The following is a 19,694-nucleotide window of genomic DNA, read 5'->3' as shown; positions in this document are numbered from 1 at the left end:
GTTCTTGAGAAAAGAAAATATAGGGTAGATAGTGATTACTGTATCAGATCTGAAATAACAGATGATAACACATCCAATACCATTGGCAATGTCATTCTGCCTTAGATCACTGTTAATGTCATCATTTTGTCTGATATCACTGTTATGTCAATGTCTTAGATCAGTAGGGATGTCTTTATGTCTTAAATCAGCTGAGATGTCACCCTGTCTATAATCATTAGCAATGATACTATGCCTTAGAACACTGGTGATGTCACTGTGTCTTAGATCACTGGTGATGTCACTATGTCTTAGCTCACTGGTGATGTCACTGTATCTTAGACCACTGGTGATGTCACTGTGTCTAAGTTCACTGGTGATGTCACTGTGTCTAAGATCACTGGTGATGTCACTATGTCTTAGATCACTGGTAATGTCACTGTGTCTAAGACCACTGGTGATGTCACTGTGTCTAAGATCACTGGTGATGTCAATCTGTCTTAGACCACTGGTGATGTTACTGTGTCTTAGACCACTGGTGATGTCAATCTGTCTTAGACCACTGGTGATGTCACTGTGTCTTAGATCACTGGTAATGTCACTGTGTCTTAGACCACTGGTGATGTCAATCTGTCTTAGATCACTGGTGATGTCGCTGTGTCTTAGACCACTGGTGATGTCAATCTTTCTTAGACCACTGGTGATGTCACTGTGTCTTTGACCACTGGTGATGTCAATCTGTCTTAGCTCACTCTTAGTGTCTGTAGCCATGTTATGATTTTGAGTGGGAATAAAATCCTATTTCCAGTATTTCAATGGAATGATGCATGAATCAAAATTTGAATTCATATTCAACTTTTTTATTTCATATAAATGCAGTTGTTATTCAACAAAAATATGTTTGTTTTGAAGCTTAGAAACATAAAGAAATTTCCCAACAAAATGATTTCAATTGATATTCTATTAAATTTGTCTCTATAACGAAACAGGAATCAAGCTAAGATCTATTAACATACTCAGATCATACCAGGTATAACATATAGCTAGATCTATGTTTGTTAAGTAAATAAACAAAATAAATGAGACCACTACAAAACAATACTTAATGCCAACTTGTGTTTCCAATCTCCCAAGTGATTTCCTTGTCAGATATACAGATACAAGGAATAACCTTGGACTGAGGTTTCTGCTGATAAATATTCTACAGAGGTCAGTAAGGAACGTGTGTAATGTCAAGTATCCAGTGGGTCTTCACAGAACAAATCCCATCATCATGTGGACAACAACTACAGCCAGTGTAGTGTATCACCAGGATGTTTATTTAGGACTAGTGTTATAGGATACCCTGGTCTTAACAGACACAAAAAGTCCTATTGCAGCATGTCCTAAGTATGGTCCCTTCATCAATTATATGTAAGTTCATCATATTATAAATTTCTTGTATGTAACTTCATCGCCCGTCACATTCAGGTCTTTTCATTTTTATCTTCATCTTCATCTGATGACGGGTTTAATTCCACAATTCCATTTCGCACCTGGCCATTTGTTTTGACAATTTTGAAGTTTTCCTCTGTCACTTCACCAAAGTCAATGTCCGATGATTCTGAATCACAGTCTGAGTTATTAGAATCACTCCCCATGTCTGGTACTAATGAAATATTCTGTAAAGAAATGAAAATTATATAAGTAATACCCTTAAGTTCTGTTTACAGCTTCTATTGTACTCTCTAACATCTGCCAGTAGATTTCTGTCTACAGATTTCAGCTATAATACAATAACTCCTGTACATAGATTCTAGTATTACTACATTCCCTATTTTCTGTCCACAGACTTGTCCAGCTAGGCTACACTCACCATCTCTATCACATTTGGTGTATCATCTGACACATTCTCTATGTCCACCATACTGGCTGGCACCTTCGTCAGCAGAGCAGTCAGGTCCTCATTTGCTTTGGCCATCTTTGGCAAAAAACTTTTAACTTCAGATAAAACTGAAAAAAAATGAAAAACAAGAGGGCCATGAATCGATTGACAAATCACAGAATTTGCAGATGGTGGTCTGATAAATCTGACGAATTCCCACGAAGATCTTTCAGACCACATTTGGTATAAATCTGTGCAAGCATGAAGTGTTTTGAAGCAAAATCATTCACTAACTTTCCCATTTTGGGCCCTGCCCCAGGTCCTTAATAAATATTCTGAGGGCCCTGCCCATAAGTTCCTAGAGACAAAATCAAATTTCTGAATTTAAGAAATAATTGCCCACCCTCTTTGACGAATCATGCCAAAGCTTGTTGAAATCTACCCTGGCAGAAAGGAGGAGTAGGGTTTAAAAGCTAATTTCAGCACTTCCCCATTTCAGTCCCTTAACCCTTTGAGGTCAAATAAAAATTCTGAATTCAACAAATGATTACCCTCCCCAATGATGCATCAAACCAAATTTGGTTGAAATCCACTGAGGTATGAAAGAGGAATAGGGTTTAAAATAAAAAGTTTACGCATGATGCAGAGCGGACGATGACGGATGAAGCATGATGGCTAAGGTCATCTTGACCCTTCAGGTCAGATGACCTGAAAATTAACAAAAGAAACTTGTAGCGACAGAAATGTTCCCATAAAATATCTCATTTCTTCGCAGAAGATACAGTTTAAATTACTAACATGTTCGCTAATTTATAAAAAATCCTATTTAAAGTAGCAATGCTATTCACCTTTGTCCATTTGACCTGAAAATCCTTTCTAATACAGTGGCTGTTGTTACTGTTTATCCAAGAAGATTTCACTAGGTGTGAGTCATGAGACTAGATACTAATGCTGATTCAATCCTAAGCCACACTCAATCATATGTTCAGTAAAAGTACCTGAGCTTGCAGGAGGTTTAAATGTTTTCCTTGGTCCAGCCAATTTAGATGCTTTACTTCTTTTATTCACCAACAGTCGATCTGCAATTCCATCATCTTCTGAGGAAAAAGGAAAACAGGTCAAGAAGAACAAACCAGGGAATAATTTTAAGCTGGTTCATCCCAGACACTAAACCATTAATACACAAATCAAATATTTTCTTAACCTATTATTTTCTTTAAAAATAACATCCCCACAATGTGCTTATGTACTCTGGTAAAATACTAGCCGCAATACCCCTCAACTAAAGCACTTACAGGTCTGATCTGGCTGCAATGGACTTATTTAATACTAAAGTGTTTGCATTAATTATATTGAAACAAAAGAGTTTTAAAGTTCATGAATACAAGCATGTAAACAAAAAAATGCAGATCCTCCAAATTCAATTGTGTATTGTTTATATGCAGTGTTTATTGCTCCATCATCAGTCACTGTTAGTGTTGTATTGGGAGCTACCTTACTGAACATGTTCTCTCAAATCCTATTAGAGGCAATTTTGGTAAAATGCTTTGCTGAAGGATACAACCATATGACAGTACAGCGTCTGTATTCCCAGTTTCCTGAGAAACACTCACTGCACCATATACCAAAAACAGGTACTAGAGCACCAGCAAGTCTGGCTACATTGACAGATTTGGCTATATAGTCACCATTTCCAGTAGGTTGGTTGAATTTTGCTGTTGCAAGGTTTGGTGCTTGCATCCTTTTATCCACATATTCCGATGATGAGACATTAATTAGGTTAATTCATGATTAAAACACCTCTGATATCACTTTCTCCCACTACAAAATTCGCATTCATTGCAACTTATTTTTTTTGCACGGAAACATCATGCTGAAAATGGACCTGTGGCCTGAAACTGCACCAAGGGGATGCTTTTCTGCAAATGACACATGTAACAATGAAATTTAGCAAATATGCTAAAACATTAACTGAATTGCATGATTCATCATCCATTTTTCGACCTGTACGAAAGAAATGGGACCGGACTGCATCTGAATGCTTACATTTGCCATATATACGTACTAGACTTGACTGCAATCCAGATTTGTCGGTGCTTCAGTACCAGACATATTTTCTTTCAATCCCACACAGAGCTAAGTATTACATATAAACAGTATAATTACATAAATTAATATATACATATGGAACTTCGCGTAAGGATCCGGGGTGTGCGGTTTGATCGCTAGACCAGCAATTGTACAGAATTCTAGTTACACTAAACTCCTACCCAGGATTTGCTGGTTTCACATCATTAAATAGTTGTTTTAAATTTGACAATAACGGAAACATTACCACTTATGTTAAGCAAATCCTTAGATTTTGTAAAACGTTGTTTTGTAGTGTTTGAAGGTTCCAATTCCTTAGCATCGTGTTGCATGCTGTCGTTCATGACTCCTTCCATGGGCGCTGCCATCTTGGATATAACCTCTATTTATTTATTTAATAAAATGCATACAATTGTGAACCAATAAAGTAACTTAGTGTATATCTGCTTTGAAAGTGTGGATTTATCAACGTTAAAGTAAAACAAACGCGATGTTAGGTTTGATAATTTTGTTATCTCAATATTTATCACGATAATTGTTTGTTTTGAGAGTTCCATCATGGCCGCTGACTTGTTGGCAGATTTTGCTGTGCAGGTATAACTCTGTTGTTTTTGCATTCATTTCTATTTTCCTTGTCATTGACTGACAAACAGTTAAGCATGTTTTTATTGCTAGAGTAAAATATGAAGTTTTGAAGTAGTTTGGATTTAAATAAGAGTCTTCTTGGATCGAACATATCGACATCACCTTGCCAGATAACGACGTGACGTCCTGTCACGAGCAGCCGACTGTCTGTCATGACAGGGTAATATATAAACAGTACATTAGTATCACAGAGATTTACATATATGCAAAACAAGCTTAACGATCCTCGTATATGACAGTCGACGCAATTATGTCTTGTTTATCGTAGTACATTATATGTTGAAATTAACTGATTGAGGTGAGTAAAAAAACTTTTTGTGTTAGTAGTACATTGTCTACGTCTGAGGCTATTTCTTCACAAGATTTTAGAGTGAAAAAATGAGAAAAAAAACTCATTCATATGTCAGTGAAAGGTGGAATATTTTGCCCTCGAGGTCACAAAATGTGGATAAACCTTTGGTAAAGCCTTAGGTTTTATGACATTTTTGTGACCTCGTAGGGTGAATATCCCTATCCTGCAACCTGACACATAGCATGCATTGAACCACATCAGCTGATACTTGTTAAAAATGTAGTCAAAGATGTATGAAAGTATATTGTCCATCTGAACAGTTTAGAACCAGCTACTACTATGTATTCAGAGGACTTCCTTGACCTACTACCAGGAAAGGTTGTCTTCTCCATCTGCCACTTCAGATATGTGTTACAGATGCAGTAACTTGTATAACTAAAATTTCATGGTGCTCATTGACAGTATTCAATTCTATTAGCTTATTGTTTGATATCTGTATTTTCAGGTTTGTTTCACCAACTTTACCAAACATTTTCCCTTTTGAAGCATGACCTGTTTTAACATTCCTGATTACATCACCATAGTGTGACTTTGATCGGTCTGTACTGAGGTACAGCTGTAATGGCTGAGAGGGATCAAGGTGTATACAACCTCCGTAAAAGAATGGTCCCCACTCGCCCCACCTCAAACCCTATCCATCCCACTGGCATTGCCACGACCTCATCAAGTGAACCTTCCACGAAGCTCAATGATCTGAAAACTAAACAACTTAAGAATGGGGTGACAGCAGTGCAAGGAGGTTCTCCCCCTAGAAATGATGATGATGATGATGAGGAAGAGACTATATTTGGTGCTGATGTAGACACTAGACCGCTGTTAGATACTGCATCATCCCCAGATGGTGATCCACATTCAGATGATGTGGACACAAATGAAGATATCAGGGAAGAGACCTGGTTTGAAATTGGACTTCAGGTCTTTTTTCCCTACATAGTGGCAGGATTTGGGACTGTGGGAGCTGGTATGGTGCTGGATGTTGTACAGGTTTGTAACACTGTTGTGTCATGTACATACAAGCTGTCAAATTGCAGACAAAATGTTTTTAACTTAAAGTTTTATTTAGATTTTGTTTGTTATTAATATTGATATAACCTCTATGTCAGGAAAATGTTTTTCTAAAATTTTCAAACATCATACAAATTTATAATATATTATTATTTTCTCTGATTGGATATACTTAAAACACAAGATACAATGCAGTTTTGTTACTGTCAACATATTGCCCAATCAAGTTTTGACACATTTTCATGAAAGATCTTTCTTTCTTTTTTTTAGATAATTAATGCAATGATGAATATATCATCCATAATAATTGCTAAAACAAGTGTAATTAGTATGGTGTGTAACAGTTTAGCTCAATACAGTTGATACTGTTAGTGCTAAAATAATGTTGCTAATGTAAATATTAACAGCAAGGGAAGATATCATCACTTTGATTAACATGTAGCTAGGCAGTTTGTAAATGTCCAAAATCTGCATTTTTGTGAGAGAATGCAGTATTCACAACAGTGTTTTAATTGTATCCATGACAGCACTGGGAAGTGTTTGTTAATGTATCAGAAGTATTCATCCTCGTCCCGTCCCTGCTTGGATTGAAAGGAAACTTGGAAATGACGTTGGCTTCACGCTTATCTACACAGGTAAACATCAGTTTTATATTGTGATTGTAATATAGTCAATATAAACACATAAATTATAATGTATACAAGGTAATGAAGTTAAAGGTTTTGCAAACTCTACCTTTTAAAAAAGGAACAAATTGTTGAAGAAAATGGTGATTGACATTAAACAAGGGAGACAAATGAAGGCCTATGAAATTGCAGTGTAAATATTGGTGACATTCTGCTACTTATTTTACTAAGGATCATAACCTCACAAATTATCAACAGTTAAGTTGCATGTTACTGTACAGTTCTATTAATGTAACATATGAATGTTCATCACACTTTGGTGTTTGAAATTTTATTTTCTGCAGGCAAATCTAGGCATTCTCGATTCAAAGAAAGAAATGTGGAGTCTGATATTTGGGAATATGGCTTTAGTTCAGGTTTGTACTGATTACTAATGTTTACTTAATGTCACAAATAATTCCTTCCCCAAACAGAAAATCTGAAATGCGAACTCTAAGACAGCTCTTTCTTTACTGAGTTTACAATTGCGTATATTGTCTATTCAATATTTACCTACCACATAGTTCTGACATTAAACCAATGCCTGGTAACATAATAAACATACTCATATATATTATTTATTTCTTTATCCTGTGATAAGCCCACCTCCTTACGTAAGTATGAAGTAATGTGTTAGCGCCTTGGACTCATTGAAAGACAAATATGGTAATACGTCTCTATGTGTCAGAAAAATATGTCAGAAATCAAACTATTTCCAGACTTCTGACTGAATGTTCAATATAGTTTCACTTATCTGTCCTCAGGCGCAAGCGATTGTTGTCGGGTTCCTTGCATCTATGGTTGCAATGATAATGGGATGGATCCCTCAGGGCAAGTTTGATCTGTATCACGGTCTGTTGCTTTGTGCCAGTAGTATGTTCACTGCAGCTGTAGCTAGTTTTGTTTTAGGTAAGTAGTTCTATGTCAGGTTTATGTTTTGTTTGGAAGAAAATCCCATAAGAATAGAGTTGCAGACTAAAAAGAATAATGCAATGGAAAAAGAAGAAAGAAAACAAAGAATGAAATATTTTTCTCTGTTTGGATTTAGTGTTTTTGAAACAACTTTGATTTACATAATGTATATGTATAGGGCAATATATGGTTTAAGGATTTTCTATAAAAGTACAGTTACAGCAAAAAAAATATAGATTAGAATTGTTTGTTATATAATCATTGATATAATGTTTGTTACAGGTGCTGTGATGGTTGGTGTAGTTGTGGTGTCCAGGAAAGTAAAAATAAACCCAGACAATGTGGCCACACCTATAGCGGCTAGTCTTGGTGATCTGGTTACCCTCTCTCTACTTTCAGGGGTTAGCGTAGTCCTGTACAATTCTATATTAGTAGGTAAGACAATCCTATTTATATACATTAGTCGGACTAGTGGTGCCCTCTCTCTCTGTTAACGGGGTAGCGTAGTCCTGTACAATTCTATATTAGTAGGTAAGACAATCCTATTTATATATATTTGTAACACTAGTGGCTCTCTCTCTTTCTCTCTACTAACAGGGGTGTAGTCCTGTACAAATTTGTATTAGTAGGTAAGATAATCTTATAGTTAGACTGGTGGCTCCCTCTCTCTACTAGCAGGGATTAGTTTTGTCTTGTACAATTCTTTTGTAGTAGATGGTGATGCACAATTTGAACATTTAGTTATGCTGGCCTGTATGATTGTATTGATTTATTTGCTTAGTGATCAGATGGTTTTTCAGTAGGAAAGTGCAGTGATGTCTTACATTAAAAGTGGCAGAGAGTTTTCACAGAAGTATGATTTTTCTAACTGGCTTTCTGATTTGGATTTCAGGTAAACATTTATGGTTGGCTCCAACCATTATTGGTCTCCTGGTAGCTCTCATTCCTCTCTGGCTGTATATATCTATAAAAAATAAATATACCAATGATGTTGTCTACTCTGGCTGGACACCGGTACTAAGTGCAATGTTTATAAGTAGGTAAGTCCAAACTGTATCAGGTATCACCTTGTATCATTCTACACCTGCTGTACAGCTATCCTCAGATCTTCAAGTCATCAAGCATGTTATAGATTTTAAGACCTGTTTCCCAGTAATATTGAAGCATTAAAATTGATAGCAATATTCAAGACTCATTTGCAGTGGAACCCTATTTCCAGACTCTGTAAAAAGTATATCGTAATTTTCATGTTGTTGCATAAATATTTATCGAAAATTGTTTTTTCTTGATGCTGAATCACAAATTTCATTAAGATTTTTTAAAATTTTGGATTCATAAATCAACATAGAAATGATATTTTTTCACAGTCTGGAAATAAGATTTCACTGAAATGTCCTAAATTAAGATCAGTAAACAGAAGTCAATCACCACAGGCCAATGGGTCTGGTTCATCAATTTATTACATGGTCAACCAGTTTCACCTTACTTACCATCGTCTTTCATCTTCTCATGTCCTTAAGAAATAGGGCAAAACTGGTCGACCAGCTAATCAGTTGATGAACCCAGCCCCTTCGTCTGTTGTGATTGACTTCTACTTAATTGTATTATCCATCAATCACCCTGCATACCTTATATCCAGAGGAGCCAAGATTCTGCCTTACTGAAACCCGGTGTTGGCTCAATTCCCCTTTTATATATTACAAGGGTAGTCTGTGTATTGTGTTGATGTTGACTTTTGTCAGCCAGAACATGGAAATGTTGATGATATGCCTAAAAGTAATTCTGATATGTAATCAGTTGATGTTTCACTTAGGTTTTGAAATAACTTACTGTATAATTCAAATACTGTTTAATATGATATATTTGTAGAATGTTTGTGGCATTTTCAAAAGATTACTGTTTCATGGACACATGAGTTGGTGGATAAATTTAGCGCAATAAATCTGCTCGTTTTGAGAGTTCATGGATATAGGAATTCAATGATCAAGAGTACCCATGGAATGAACAGATATAAAACCTCATTAAAAATTAAGTGATAATTTCACTTTACATTGCTGTAAATACAATGATAAGTGTCATTCTGTTTCAGTGTGGGCGGTTTAATTCTAGATTTTACGGTAGCTAAATACCATGGCATTGCTGTTTTTCAACCTGTGATTAATGGTAAGTGGACATACAGCTGCTTAATCCTAGATATAAGTATGAATCATGTGGTGTAAGGGATCTCTTTGTGGAAGGTGAGATAGTTTGCTCTTTAGATGGACAATTCTAATGAAATGTTTATTGATCAGACAAGCTTAGATAATCAGATACCATATTTTCTGCGTTATAAGCTGCACTTTTTCTCTGGCGGTTGGGGGTGTAGCTAATATTCCGGTGCGGCTTATATGTGGACAAAAAAAATCTGAAGAATGAAAAAAAAATTGAAGTGTTTCGGCTGGACATCAGTTCCGGATCGTTATGTATTTCAGTTGAATTGGCCTGAGTGACCTTGCACCATGATAATTTTTGGTTCCAGGAAAAATGAAAAACAAAAGTGATTTTAACCAAGGATACCAGTACGAGACATCAGTACCACAATTTTTATGAGTACCTGTGTATCACTTGTTTGTGACTGAAACAGATCGTCTAGAACCCTCATTTGTATCCTATACAGAATGATTTTAAGATTGAAATAAAAATAACACTCTCCTGGATTTAATTAATCATACCTTTTAATATGAATCACAATGATATCTTCTGAACTTTGGTGGTTGCTTCAAAAGTCATAGCTGAGTTTTAAAATAGCCTGTTGCATTATAGGATCTATAGGTCATTGAGTCAGATTCTTGAAATACTGCCATGCTTGTTTACAATAAGATTGCCTTTATGTAACTTCCAAGAAATAATATGGTGCTATAAGAATTTTGTCAGCATGCAAGGGCCTTCACTAATATTGAACAGTACAGACACCGATGGAGATATTGTTGAGTAAATTGTACATAAAGTCAGACCCTATATCTGTGCGTAGACAATCATTGAAGGCTCACAAACCGAACAAGTTTGATAATTGTTATTTCATGTGTTACTGATGATCTTGATAAATTGTCTTCCGTTGTCTGTTATATCGATGAACATTTGTCAACATAACGGTTATCACATCGTAAGAAAGGGTGTATTTATATCCCTGTGTGTCTTATATGTTGATCAAATAAAAAAATGTCTAAAAACCAGCCCTGTGACTTATACTCATGAACGGTTTATAGGCTGGAAAATACAGTAAGTGTTTTTGTACAGCAATGTTGTATATCCTATTTTCACCCTTTGTAGCTGACAATAAATTTCCTCAGGAATTTATAAAAGAAATGAAAGAGATGCTTGACGTTCAATACACTTGTTAAAAATATCTTGTATTTTAAGGAATGATTATTGATTCGGATACCATTTCTGTTTGCTAGGAGTAGGTGGAAACTTAGTGGCAGTACATGCCAGTCGTCTTACAACTTCACTACATCTAGTCAGTAGCCCTGGGAGACTGCCTACAACAGCCACCAGAGGCTGCCCCAACCCAGGCGGTGCTTTCTGTGGTAAAAGTAAGCTGAATTCTTCATTATCATTCTTCACTTTTATTTTACCATTTTGATTGAATTTTGTTCTGACTGTAACTGATTATCAATTATTGATATTTAACCAGTATCCTTAGTCTTAAGTGTTGATTTTAACTAAAGCTTAAGAGGTCTTGCTGTACTGTTATTGTAATTTTATTAATTGAAACTGGTTTGGATTGATTTTATTTTCTGTAACTCTTTCAGCTTCCAATTCTAAAGCAGCACGTGTCCTCCTTTCTTTAGTGATACCAGGACACCTTATATTTATGTTCACCATTTCCTACATGAAAGCTGGACATACGTCCATCACTATAACATTTGCTGGCATTTATCTCACTGCCTCTTTGCTACAGGTAAATATACAATATCTTACACAATGGTGTTTAGTCACTGTCTCTATGTTACAGATCAATATACAATATCTTAGTCTATGGTGTTTAGTCTCAGCCTCTTTGCTACAGGTAGATATACGATGTCTTAGTCTATGGTGTTTAGTCACTGTCTCTTTGCTACAGGTAGATATATGATATCTTAGTCTATGGTGTTTAGTCACTGTCTCTTTGCTACAGGTAGATATATGATATCTTAGTCTATGGTGTTTAGTCACTGCCTCTGTGCTACAGGTAGATATATGATATCTTAGTCTATGGTGTTTAGTCACTACCTCTTTGCTACAGGTAGATATATGATATCTTAGTCAATGGTGTTTAGTCACTGCCTCTGTGCTACAGGTAGATATATGATATCTTAGTCTATGGTGTTTAGTCACTGCCTCTGTGCTACAGGTAGATATATGATATCTTAGTCTATGGTGTTTAGTCACTGCCTCTGTGCTACAGGTAGATATATGATATCTTAGTCAATGGTGTTTAGTCACTGCCTCTGTGCTACAGGTAGATATACAATATCTTAGTCTATGGTGTTTAGTCAATGTCTCTCTACTTCTATATATTGATATTGAAGCCTTACCATTATTGATACCAATTCTGTTTAGGTAGTCAGCTATATATAGATATCGAACTTTACCCTTACCATTATAGATACCAATTGGGTTTAGATGGTCATCTATATATAGATATTGACTCTGTAGCCTTACCATTATAGATACCAATTGGGTTTAGATGGTCATCTATATATAGATATTGACTCTGTAGCCTTACCATTATAGATACCAATTCGGTTTAGATGGTCATCTATATATAGATATTGACTCTGTAGCCTTACCATTATAGATACCAATTCGGTTTAGATGGTCATCTATATATAGATATTGACTCTGTAGCCTTACCATTATAGGTGATCATCCTTCTATACCTTGCCCATTGGATGGTACATTTTGTATGGCGTTTAGGAGAGGATCCTGACAACATTGCCATCCCCTATTTGACAGCCATTGGTGACCTGCTGGGAACAGCATTTCTTGCCCTAGCCTTCCATCTCCTCTACCTCATAGGGGACAAGGACGCAGACGTTGGGGAGTGATCACCACCCATTCACACAGTGTAATGTCCTTCTGAGAAAGAAGAACTTCAAGTAAAAATAATACTGTTTAATAGTCAAAACTACATGATTTAAATTATAAGGAAATGTGATCAGTTTATCTGGATTGAGGGAAGTTTGAAAAGAAAATATGCCAGTATATTGATGAACTATTGTGACAGAAAATGACTAAATACAGAATTATTATATTATTTTAAATGTGATTTTAGAACTGTTGACTGTGATGAATAAGCAATCAGAGTTTTATAGAAATAATATATAACAGCTATATGGGAGTTGTGTAACCACTGAATCTTAACAGAAGGAACTTGATTATAGTTCTCTATAGCAATGGCAGTTAGATATTTACCATATAATATTCTAGATTCAATGTTGGTACTTTGTTTTTCTCACCTCATGTTTTTTAGTTCAATGAATATGTAATGTTATTTTGATAGAAAATTCACTGCCAGGATGTTACTTCTGTTTACCAAAAAAACCAATGAATTAACACTCTACCAAGCACCTGTCTGAATTCCCAAACAGTGTCACATACAGTAACATAAATGGAACTGACAGTAACACACCAAACATAGCAATCCTCCTACCCACCTTTCAGCCAAAGAGTTCATCATAATCATCAACTTAATGTTGTAGTTTTATGGACACTATTCAATCTTACAGTCGTGTGGTTCACTGGTCTATAAGTATTATTATCATTACTTCTTAATATTACCGTTTTGGAACCTTTTGTTCATTAACGGGCTGCACCAATCATAAATGAGTGCTATCATTACGAAAACAGACCATATTTTTTGTAAGGGAAAAATGGCGTCTTGAATCAGGGAACTCATACATTATGAGTTGTCATCATTTTGTTTAATTCCTGCCAGTGTTGTAAAATTCTTAGAACAAATTTAGAATTCAGTGTAATTTTGATATACAGGACGTTTTTCAAACTCCCACCATTACAAAGCTGTGACTACACAATAATGCATGCTATTTTTGTTAATCTAATTTATAATCTTTTTTTAAATACTAGGTTTCTAATATTTTTTTACCTAAATGAAAAACACTAATTGTACAAAATAATGATATCTTTATCAATGGAATTTGCTGCATTACTTTATCATCGTAAAATTTTTTGAAAATGTTTTCTTTCATCATTCTGCCTCCTTCTTCATGTAGTTGTGTCACAACTTTGGGTGTCATAGCCATGCCACATGGCTTCAACCACAAGAGTGACCAAGATGGACAGTGCCACTGAAAAGCTGTCAGTAAGCTAAGTAGAGAGTTGTGCATTTATCTCCTGATTAGAGAATTTTTTCTGTAACCTTAACTGTAATGTCTGACATGTATACTGTGAAATAATTACCAATCATATACAACAAAACCAGAACTTCAGCGATGTTATGGAACTGAAATGTTTGTAAGTGGCAAGAAATGGGATGAACCTTCAGTCTTTAACTGTGATATATTGAAAGTGGGTTTCTGCTGTACGCAAGTACTTTACAGGACAATAATTGTATAGGTGTATTAAAAGTAGGTCACTACAGTATGCAAGTACTTTACAGGACAATAATTGTATAGGTGTATTAAAAGTAGGTCACTACAGTATGCAAGTACTTTACAGGACAATAATTGTATAGGTGTATTAAAAGTAGGTCACTACAGTATGCAAGTACTTTACAGGACAATAATTGTATAGGTGTATTAAAAGTAGGTCACTACAGTATGCAAGTACTTTACAGGACAATAATTGTATAGGTGTATTAAAAGTAGGTCACTACAGTATGCAAGTACTTTACAGGACAATAATTGTATAGGTGTATTAAAAGTAGGTCACTACAGTACGCAGGTACTTAACTGGAAAATAATTGTATAGGTGTATTATAAGTGAGTCACTACAGTACATGTACTTTACAGGACAAATATTGTATAGGTGTATTAAAAGTAGGTCACTACAGTACATGTACTTTACAGGACAATTATTGTATAGGTGTATTAAAAGTAGGTCACTACAGTACAGGTACTTTACAGGATAATGATTGTATAGGTGTATTAAAAGTAGGTCACTACAGTATGCAAGTACTTTACAGGACAATAATTGTATAGGTGTATTAAAAGTAGGTCACTACAGTATGCAAGTACTTTACAGGACAATAATTGTATAGGTGTATTAAAAGTAGGTCACTACAGTACGCAGGTACTTAACTGGAAAATAATTGTATAGGTGTATTAAAAGTAGGTCACTACAGTATGCAAGTACTTTACAGGACAATAATTGTATAGGTGTATTAAAAGTAGGTCACTACAGTATGCAAGTACTTTACAGGACAATAATTGTATAGGTGTATTAAAAGTAGGTCACTACAGTACGCAGGTACTTAACTGGAAAATAATTGTATAGGTGTATTAAAAGTAGGTCACTACAGTACAGGTACTTTACAGGATAATGATTGTATAGGTGTATTAAAAGTAGGTCACTACAGTATGCAAGTACTTTACAGGACAATAATTGTATAGGTGTATTAAAAGTAGGTCACTACAGTACGCAGGTACTTAACTGGAAAATAATTGTATAGGTGTATTAAAAGTAGGTCACTACAGTATGCAGGTACTTTACAGGACAATAATTGTATAGGTGTATTAAAAGTAGGTCACTACAGTATGCAGGTACTTTACAGGACAATTATTGTATAGGTGTATTAAAAGTAGGTCACTACAGTACGCAGGTACTTAACTGGAAAATAATTGTATAGGTGTATTAAAAGTAGGTCACTACAGTACAGGTACTTTACAGGACAATAGTTGTATAGGTGTATTAAAAGTAGGTCACTACAGTACAGGTACTTTACAGGATAATGATTGTATAGGTGTATTAAAAGTAGGTCACTACAGTACGCAGGTACTTAACTGGAAAATAATTGTATAGGTGTATTAAAAGTAGGTCACTACAGTACAGGTACTTTACAGGACAATAGTTGTATAGGTGTATTAAAAGTAGGTCACTACAGTATGCAGATACTTTACAGGACAATTATTGTATAGATATTTTTGTTGCATTTAAGATATATAAAAAGGTCTTTTGCCGGCAGGGCCTGGAAATTGATAATCTGTAGTGGTCTGTTGTTGTCAGCCTTTGTTATGGACTGAGGTGTATTGGGATTGATGTGTTCAGTTTGACTAACTTGTCATTATGTGCTGCAAAAGTATGAACCATAGGCATATCATATCAAGGCTGTTATGTTTAGGTTGTTGGAAGATTCTTGGTTTTGTGAACAATGTTTAAGTTCAAATGATGTGCCATTTACACTGACTGAAGGTTTGTCATTCTCGTAATGGTTATTGTTTTATGGTATGTTGATGTTTGAACATTACACTTGTATCACATTCAAACCCCATAACCTCTGGTCAACTTCCTGAACCAACTGTAAAACATTTACTATGTTATTTTTACATGTACTTACATGGAAAGTTTACATTCTAATTTCTTTGATGGAAGAGTTTAAATAAGTTAAAAAAAGGAGAACATAATACTGAATCAGGGATGTTTTCTTTTCCAAGCTTTTTTATGAGGTGTTCAGGAATGTTTCTTTTGTCCCATATGAACTATTATTGCATTTGGATGTTAGAAATTCTGAAATGTCCTCTTGTTGGAGTGGTTGAAGGATTAGCTGAAAGATTAGTTTAACTCAAAATTAATTAGAAGTGACTCGATATGTTGGCAAAGATAATTGAAAGGTTTTTTCTGCCAAATATGAAGTTTTTTGATAACACCTGCAGTTAGAGTGAAATTGAATGTTTGTCTTTTTAAATGAGACTCAACATTTTGAAATAAGAATAAAACACCACACCAATTTATTGATATGCTTGATTTGTTGTCATTCATTGGAGGAAAATTCTGAGAGATTGATCAGGCATCAGATCAAAAGCCTTCGTTCTGTGCCCCAAACTTTTGTGTCTGGTGTAAAAAAGAGCAACAATAAAAAAAGGATGAGTGTCGGAATGAAGCCACAAAATAAACCTGCTGTAGTTTACTAGGCAGACAATATCAAAGTGAATGCTTTAGAAGACTAGAGCCATTTTTATAAGGTTTGAGCGTGGAGCTCAGAAAAATATTGAAGCAATGCTTACAAGTTGGAGATGAAGCCATGACTGCAAGTTGGAATTAAATGATGAAGCCATGATTACAAGTTGGAATTAAATGATGAAATCATGATTACAAGTTGGAGTTAAATGATGAAACCATGATTACAAGTTGGAATTAAATGATGAAACCATGACTACAAGTTGGAGTTAAATGATGAAAACATGACTACAAGTTGGAGTTAAATGATGAAACCATGATTACAAGTTGGAATTAAATGATGAAGCCATGATTACAAGTTGGAGTTAAATGATGAAGCCATGACTACAAGTTGGAGTTAAATGATGAAACCATGACTACAAGTTGGAGCTAAATGATGAAACCATGATTACAAGTTGGAGTTAAATGATGAAACCATGACTACAAGTTGGAGTTAAATGATGAAACCATGATTACAAGTTGGAGTTAAATGATGAAGTTGAATGAAGAATTCATTTGTATATGGATCTACTGTGGCTTCAGGTTTCTTTTTATGGAAATTGACAATGTCAAATTCATTATAGAAATAATGCAAGTACAATGTATAATAAAAAATAAACGATGTATGTGTGAAAAGTGTCCTCAGCATTATAACAAGTGTTAGGAGACCTTCCCATAGATCAGTACAGCAACATTGTTTATATAATACATAACCTTATACTTGTATCCTTACTGAAACATTAGATCAACAACCCAGCACACTTTTCTACACCTGTAATACTGTCTGGGATCTGAAAAATTAAGGCTACCAGAAGCTACACATATATATATTGTTAATTTTACATATCTATCAACCAGCAAAAAGTGTCCTTATGTTGATGTTGTAGATACAATGTATGTGGGTATGAAGAGATAAGTAGCTACAATCTTCCATCTATAAGATGGTGTTGTGTCATCTTTGTTGATTTTTTATAGAAAGAAAACGTTAGTCAATATTTACATTGTTATAAGGTATTCCTTGATAATTAAGGGATCATGCTCACTTGCTCTCTGCTACTCTGGAACATTTCATGGCAAAAATGAAGGTACCAGCAAAGTAATTTGATTTGTCTAGACTTGGTTTGAGGAGAAACTGACAAATGATAGAGTGATATGCTCTTAAGAAGATTACAAAGGAGTGACACCACACTTCAGTCTGTACAACATACTGTTATGTGACCTCCAGAGTCGTTTGCTCTAAGTAAAAGGATCAACCTAGCCTTATCCACAAGGTGTTGTACATGGAGACTTTTGCCATGAAGTATTCCAGGTTGCTGAGTGTGATAGCGAGTGTAACCTCTTGAGTATTGAGGATAAACGTCCTTTAGTGCTATCTCTCCCAGTGTTCTTGTAAAGTTTAAATGTTGTGTTAAAGACTGATTTTCCATCTGTACATGTTTCAGTTTTTGGTACTGCCGTTTGTATTGTTATATATACTTTGTATGTCTGAAGCAAACAGATGCTTGCTTCACTCCTGGATGTTTGTTTATGAGATACACACAAATATCTGCCATATGTGAAGTGGTGCAGGACAAAAGTTAGATCATTGATAATGGATAGTCACTGTGAAATGACTGGAATTTCTGGGAAATCTGGTATAGACGGAACTGCCATTTTCATAAATGGTTTATTATGTGATAGCCATATTAGGAAATTTATTTACCGGTATTATTAAATAAATAAATAGGACAGTATATTGTGCAACATGAACGGTTTGTGGGTTCTTACTTTTGTGGTTTAAACTCAACACATTTTTTAAAGGTTAAACATTTTTGTGAACATGACATGATTGTATACAAATTTCATTTTGTCCAAAGTTTTCTTCATGAAGTTCTACTTTTGGAGCCATGAAAACCACAAAAATTCCCACACAACAAATATTTCATTTTATACAGTATGCCATTGATTTGTTGTAAAACGACATATTCATTGTTATCAGAAGATTAAGTTTATCTGTTAATGTTAACCACACCATTGTAAATAAGTATTATTCTATGTATACTAATTATTTGTCAACAAAATATATTTATAAAAAAGATAACTTTTCAGAATCAGACCTATTTATTTTGATTGACGTGTTAAAAATGATTTGATGATGCTTTTTTATTGCTCTACACGAGAAATTTCCCGGTCAAAAGTCAATAATGTAGCTGGCAGTTTTAGGAATAATCATCAGACAGAGCTGTCAGGTCATTGGTTGTTATTTTTATTTTAGGAAAATCCAGTCAAAGACAAAATTACAAGTTGGCTGTTTGTGTAGGCATGATATTGACCGAAATATGTCTGTTAGATGTTTCTCTTGGTTGAAGGGTATTTCTTTCAGGAATTGTTTCATTTCAGTACTGTCCGTGATTGTTTAGTGCTGTGTATAAATGCTTATCACTCTAGCTACACTGTCTGTTGTTTACAATTTGACTCTAGTCTTTGTTACTTTCTGTGCCCACCAAACATATTTTTTTTTTATCACAACTGTAGGATTATTAAACATTTATTTGGGTATTGGTTGATCGCTGTTCCATATTAATGTTGCTTACCAAGAAACCTTATATTGTTGCTTGCTGATTACTGATGGAACAAACTTGAGGGACATGTTTCTAAACAAAATGATCACATTGGTGGAGGATTAGGTACAGAACACACATGTGTACCCTTACTAGTCTTTACATTGTGTTTATCAATAAAAATGTGGAGTCAAAGTTTCATTTATTTGCTCCTGTTTTTTTTTTTTTTGCTTTCTCAAGTGAGTTGCTGGTTCCTGAAGACAGACACATTATCCACTCAGTGTCTTGAGACATCATTCAACAATAAGATATCTTGTGATTTATAGACCTTTCTTAGGTTTTGAAAAGCCATTACTATCTTGTTATTGGACAGTGGTGTCTGATATGACCAGTCATCGGTGTCCTGTGATTGGTCCTTGGTGTCTGATATGACCGATCATCGGTGTCCTGTGATTGGTCCATGGTGTCGGATATGACCAGTCATTGATGTCCTGTGATTGGTCCATGGT

General features: G+C 35.0%; 2 protein-coding genes across 2 annotated transcripts; one reads left to right on the top strand and one right to left on the bottom strand.

Moving 5' to 3' along the window:
* Window positions 1–884: 884 nt before the first annotated feature.
* On the bottom strand, window positions 885–4,287 carry LOC132543476 (NOP protein chaperone 1-like). Its single transcript, XM_060206980.1, has 4 exons — window positions 4,179–4,287; window positions 2,842–2,940; window positions 1,835–1,971; window positions 885–1,640 (listed from the first exon to the last, which is right to left on the bottom strand). Exons 1-4 carry the CDS (start codon window positions 4,285–4,287, stop codon window positions 1,446–1,448), a joined length of 540 nt encoding a protein of 179 aa, XP_060062963.1. The 3' UTR covers window positions 885–1,445.
* Window positions 4,288–4,485: 198 nt separating this feature from the next.
* Window positions 4,486–19,386, top strand: LOC132543482 (solute carrier family 41 member 1-like). Its single transcript, XM_060206988.1, has 11 exons — window positions 4,486–4,525; window positions 5,374–5,912; window positions 6,461–6,568; window positions 6,904–6,975; window positions 7,363–7,507; window positions 7,793–7,945; window positions 8,403–8,550; window positions 9,600–9,673; window positions 10,948–11,082; window positions 11,302–11,450; window positions 12,394–19,386. The coding sequence occupies exons 2-11, from the start codon at window positions 5,490–5,492 to the stop codon at window positions 12,577–12,579; spliced, it is 1,593 nt and encodes a 530-aa protein (XP_060062971.1). The 5' UTR covers window positions 4,486–4,525; window positions 5,374–5,489; the 3' UTR covers window positions 12,580–19,386.
* The last annotated feature ends 308 nt before the right edge of the window (window positions 19,387–19,694 follow it).

Source organism: Ylistrum balloti, unplaced genomic scaffold, assembly GCF_031769215.1.
Source record: "Ylistrum balloti isolate Yb309-2 unplaced genomic scaffold, AGI_CSIRO_Ybal_v1 Utg369756, whole genome shotgun sequence".
Classification (NCBI taxonomy): domain Eukaryota; kingdom Metazoa; phylum Mollusca; class Bivalvia; order Pectinida; family Pectinidae; genus Ylistrum; species Ylistrum balloti.
The sequence above is the reverse complement of the archived record's forward strand: the minus strand, read 5'-3'. Positions and strand labels throughout refer to the sequence as shown.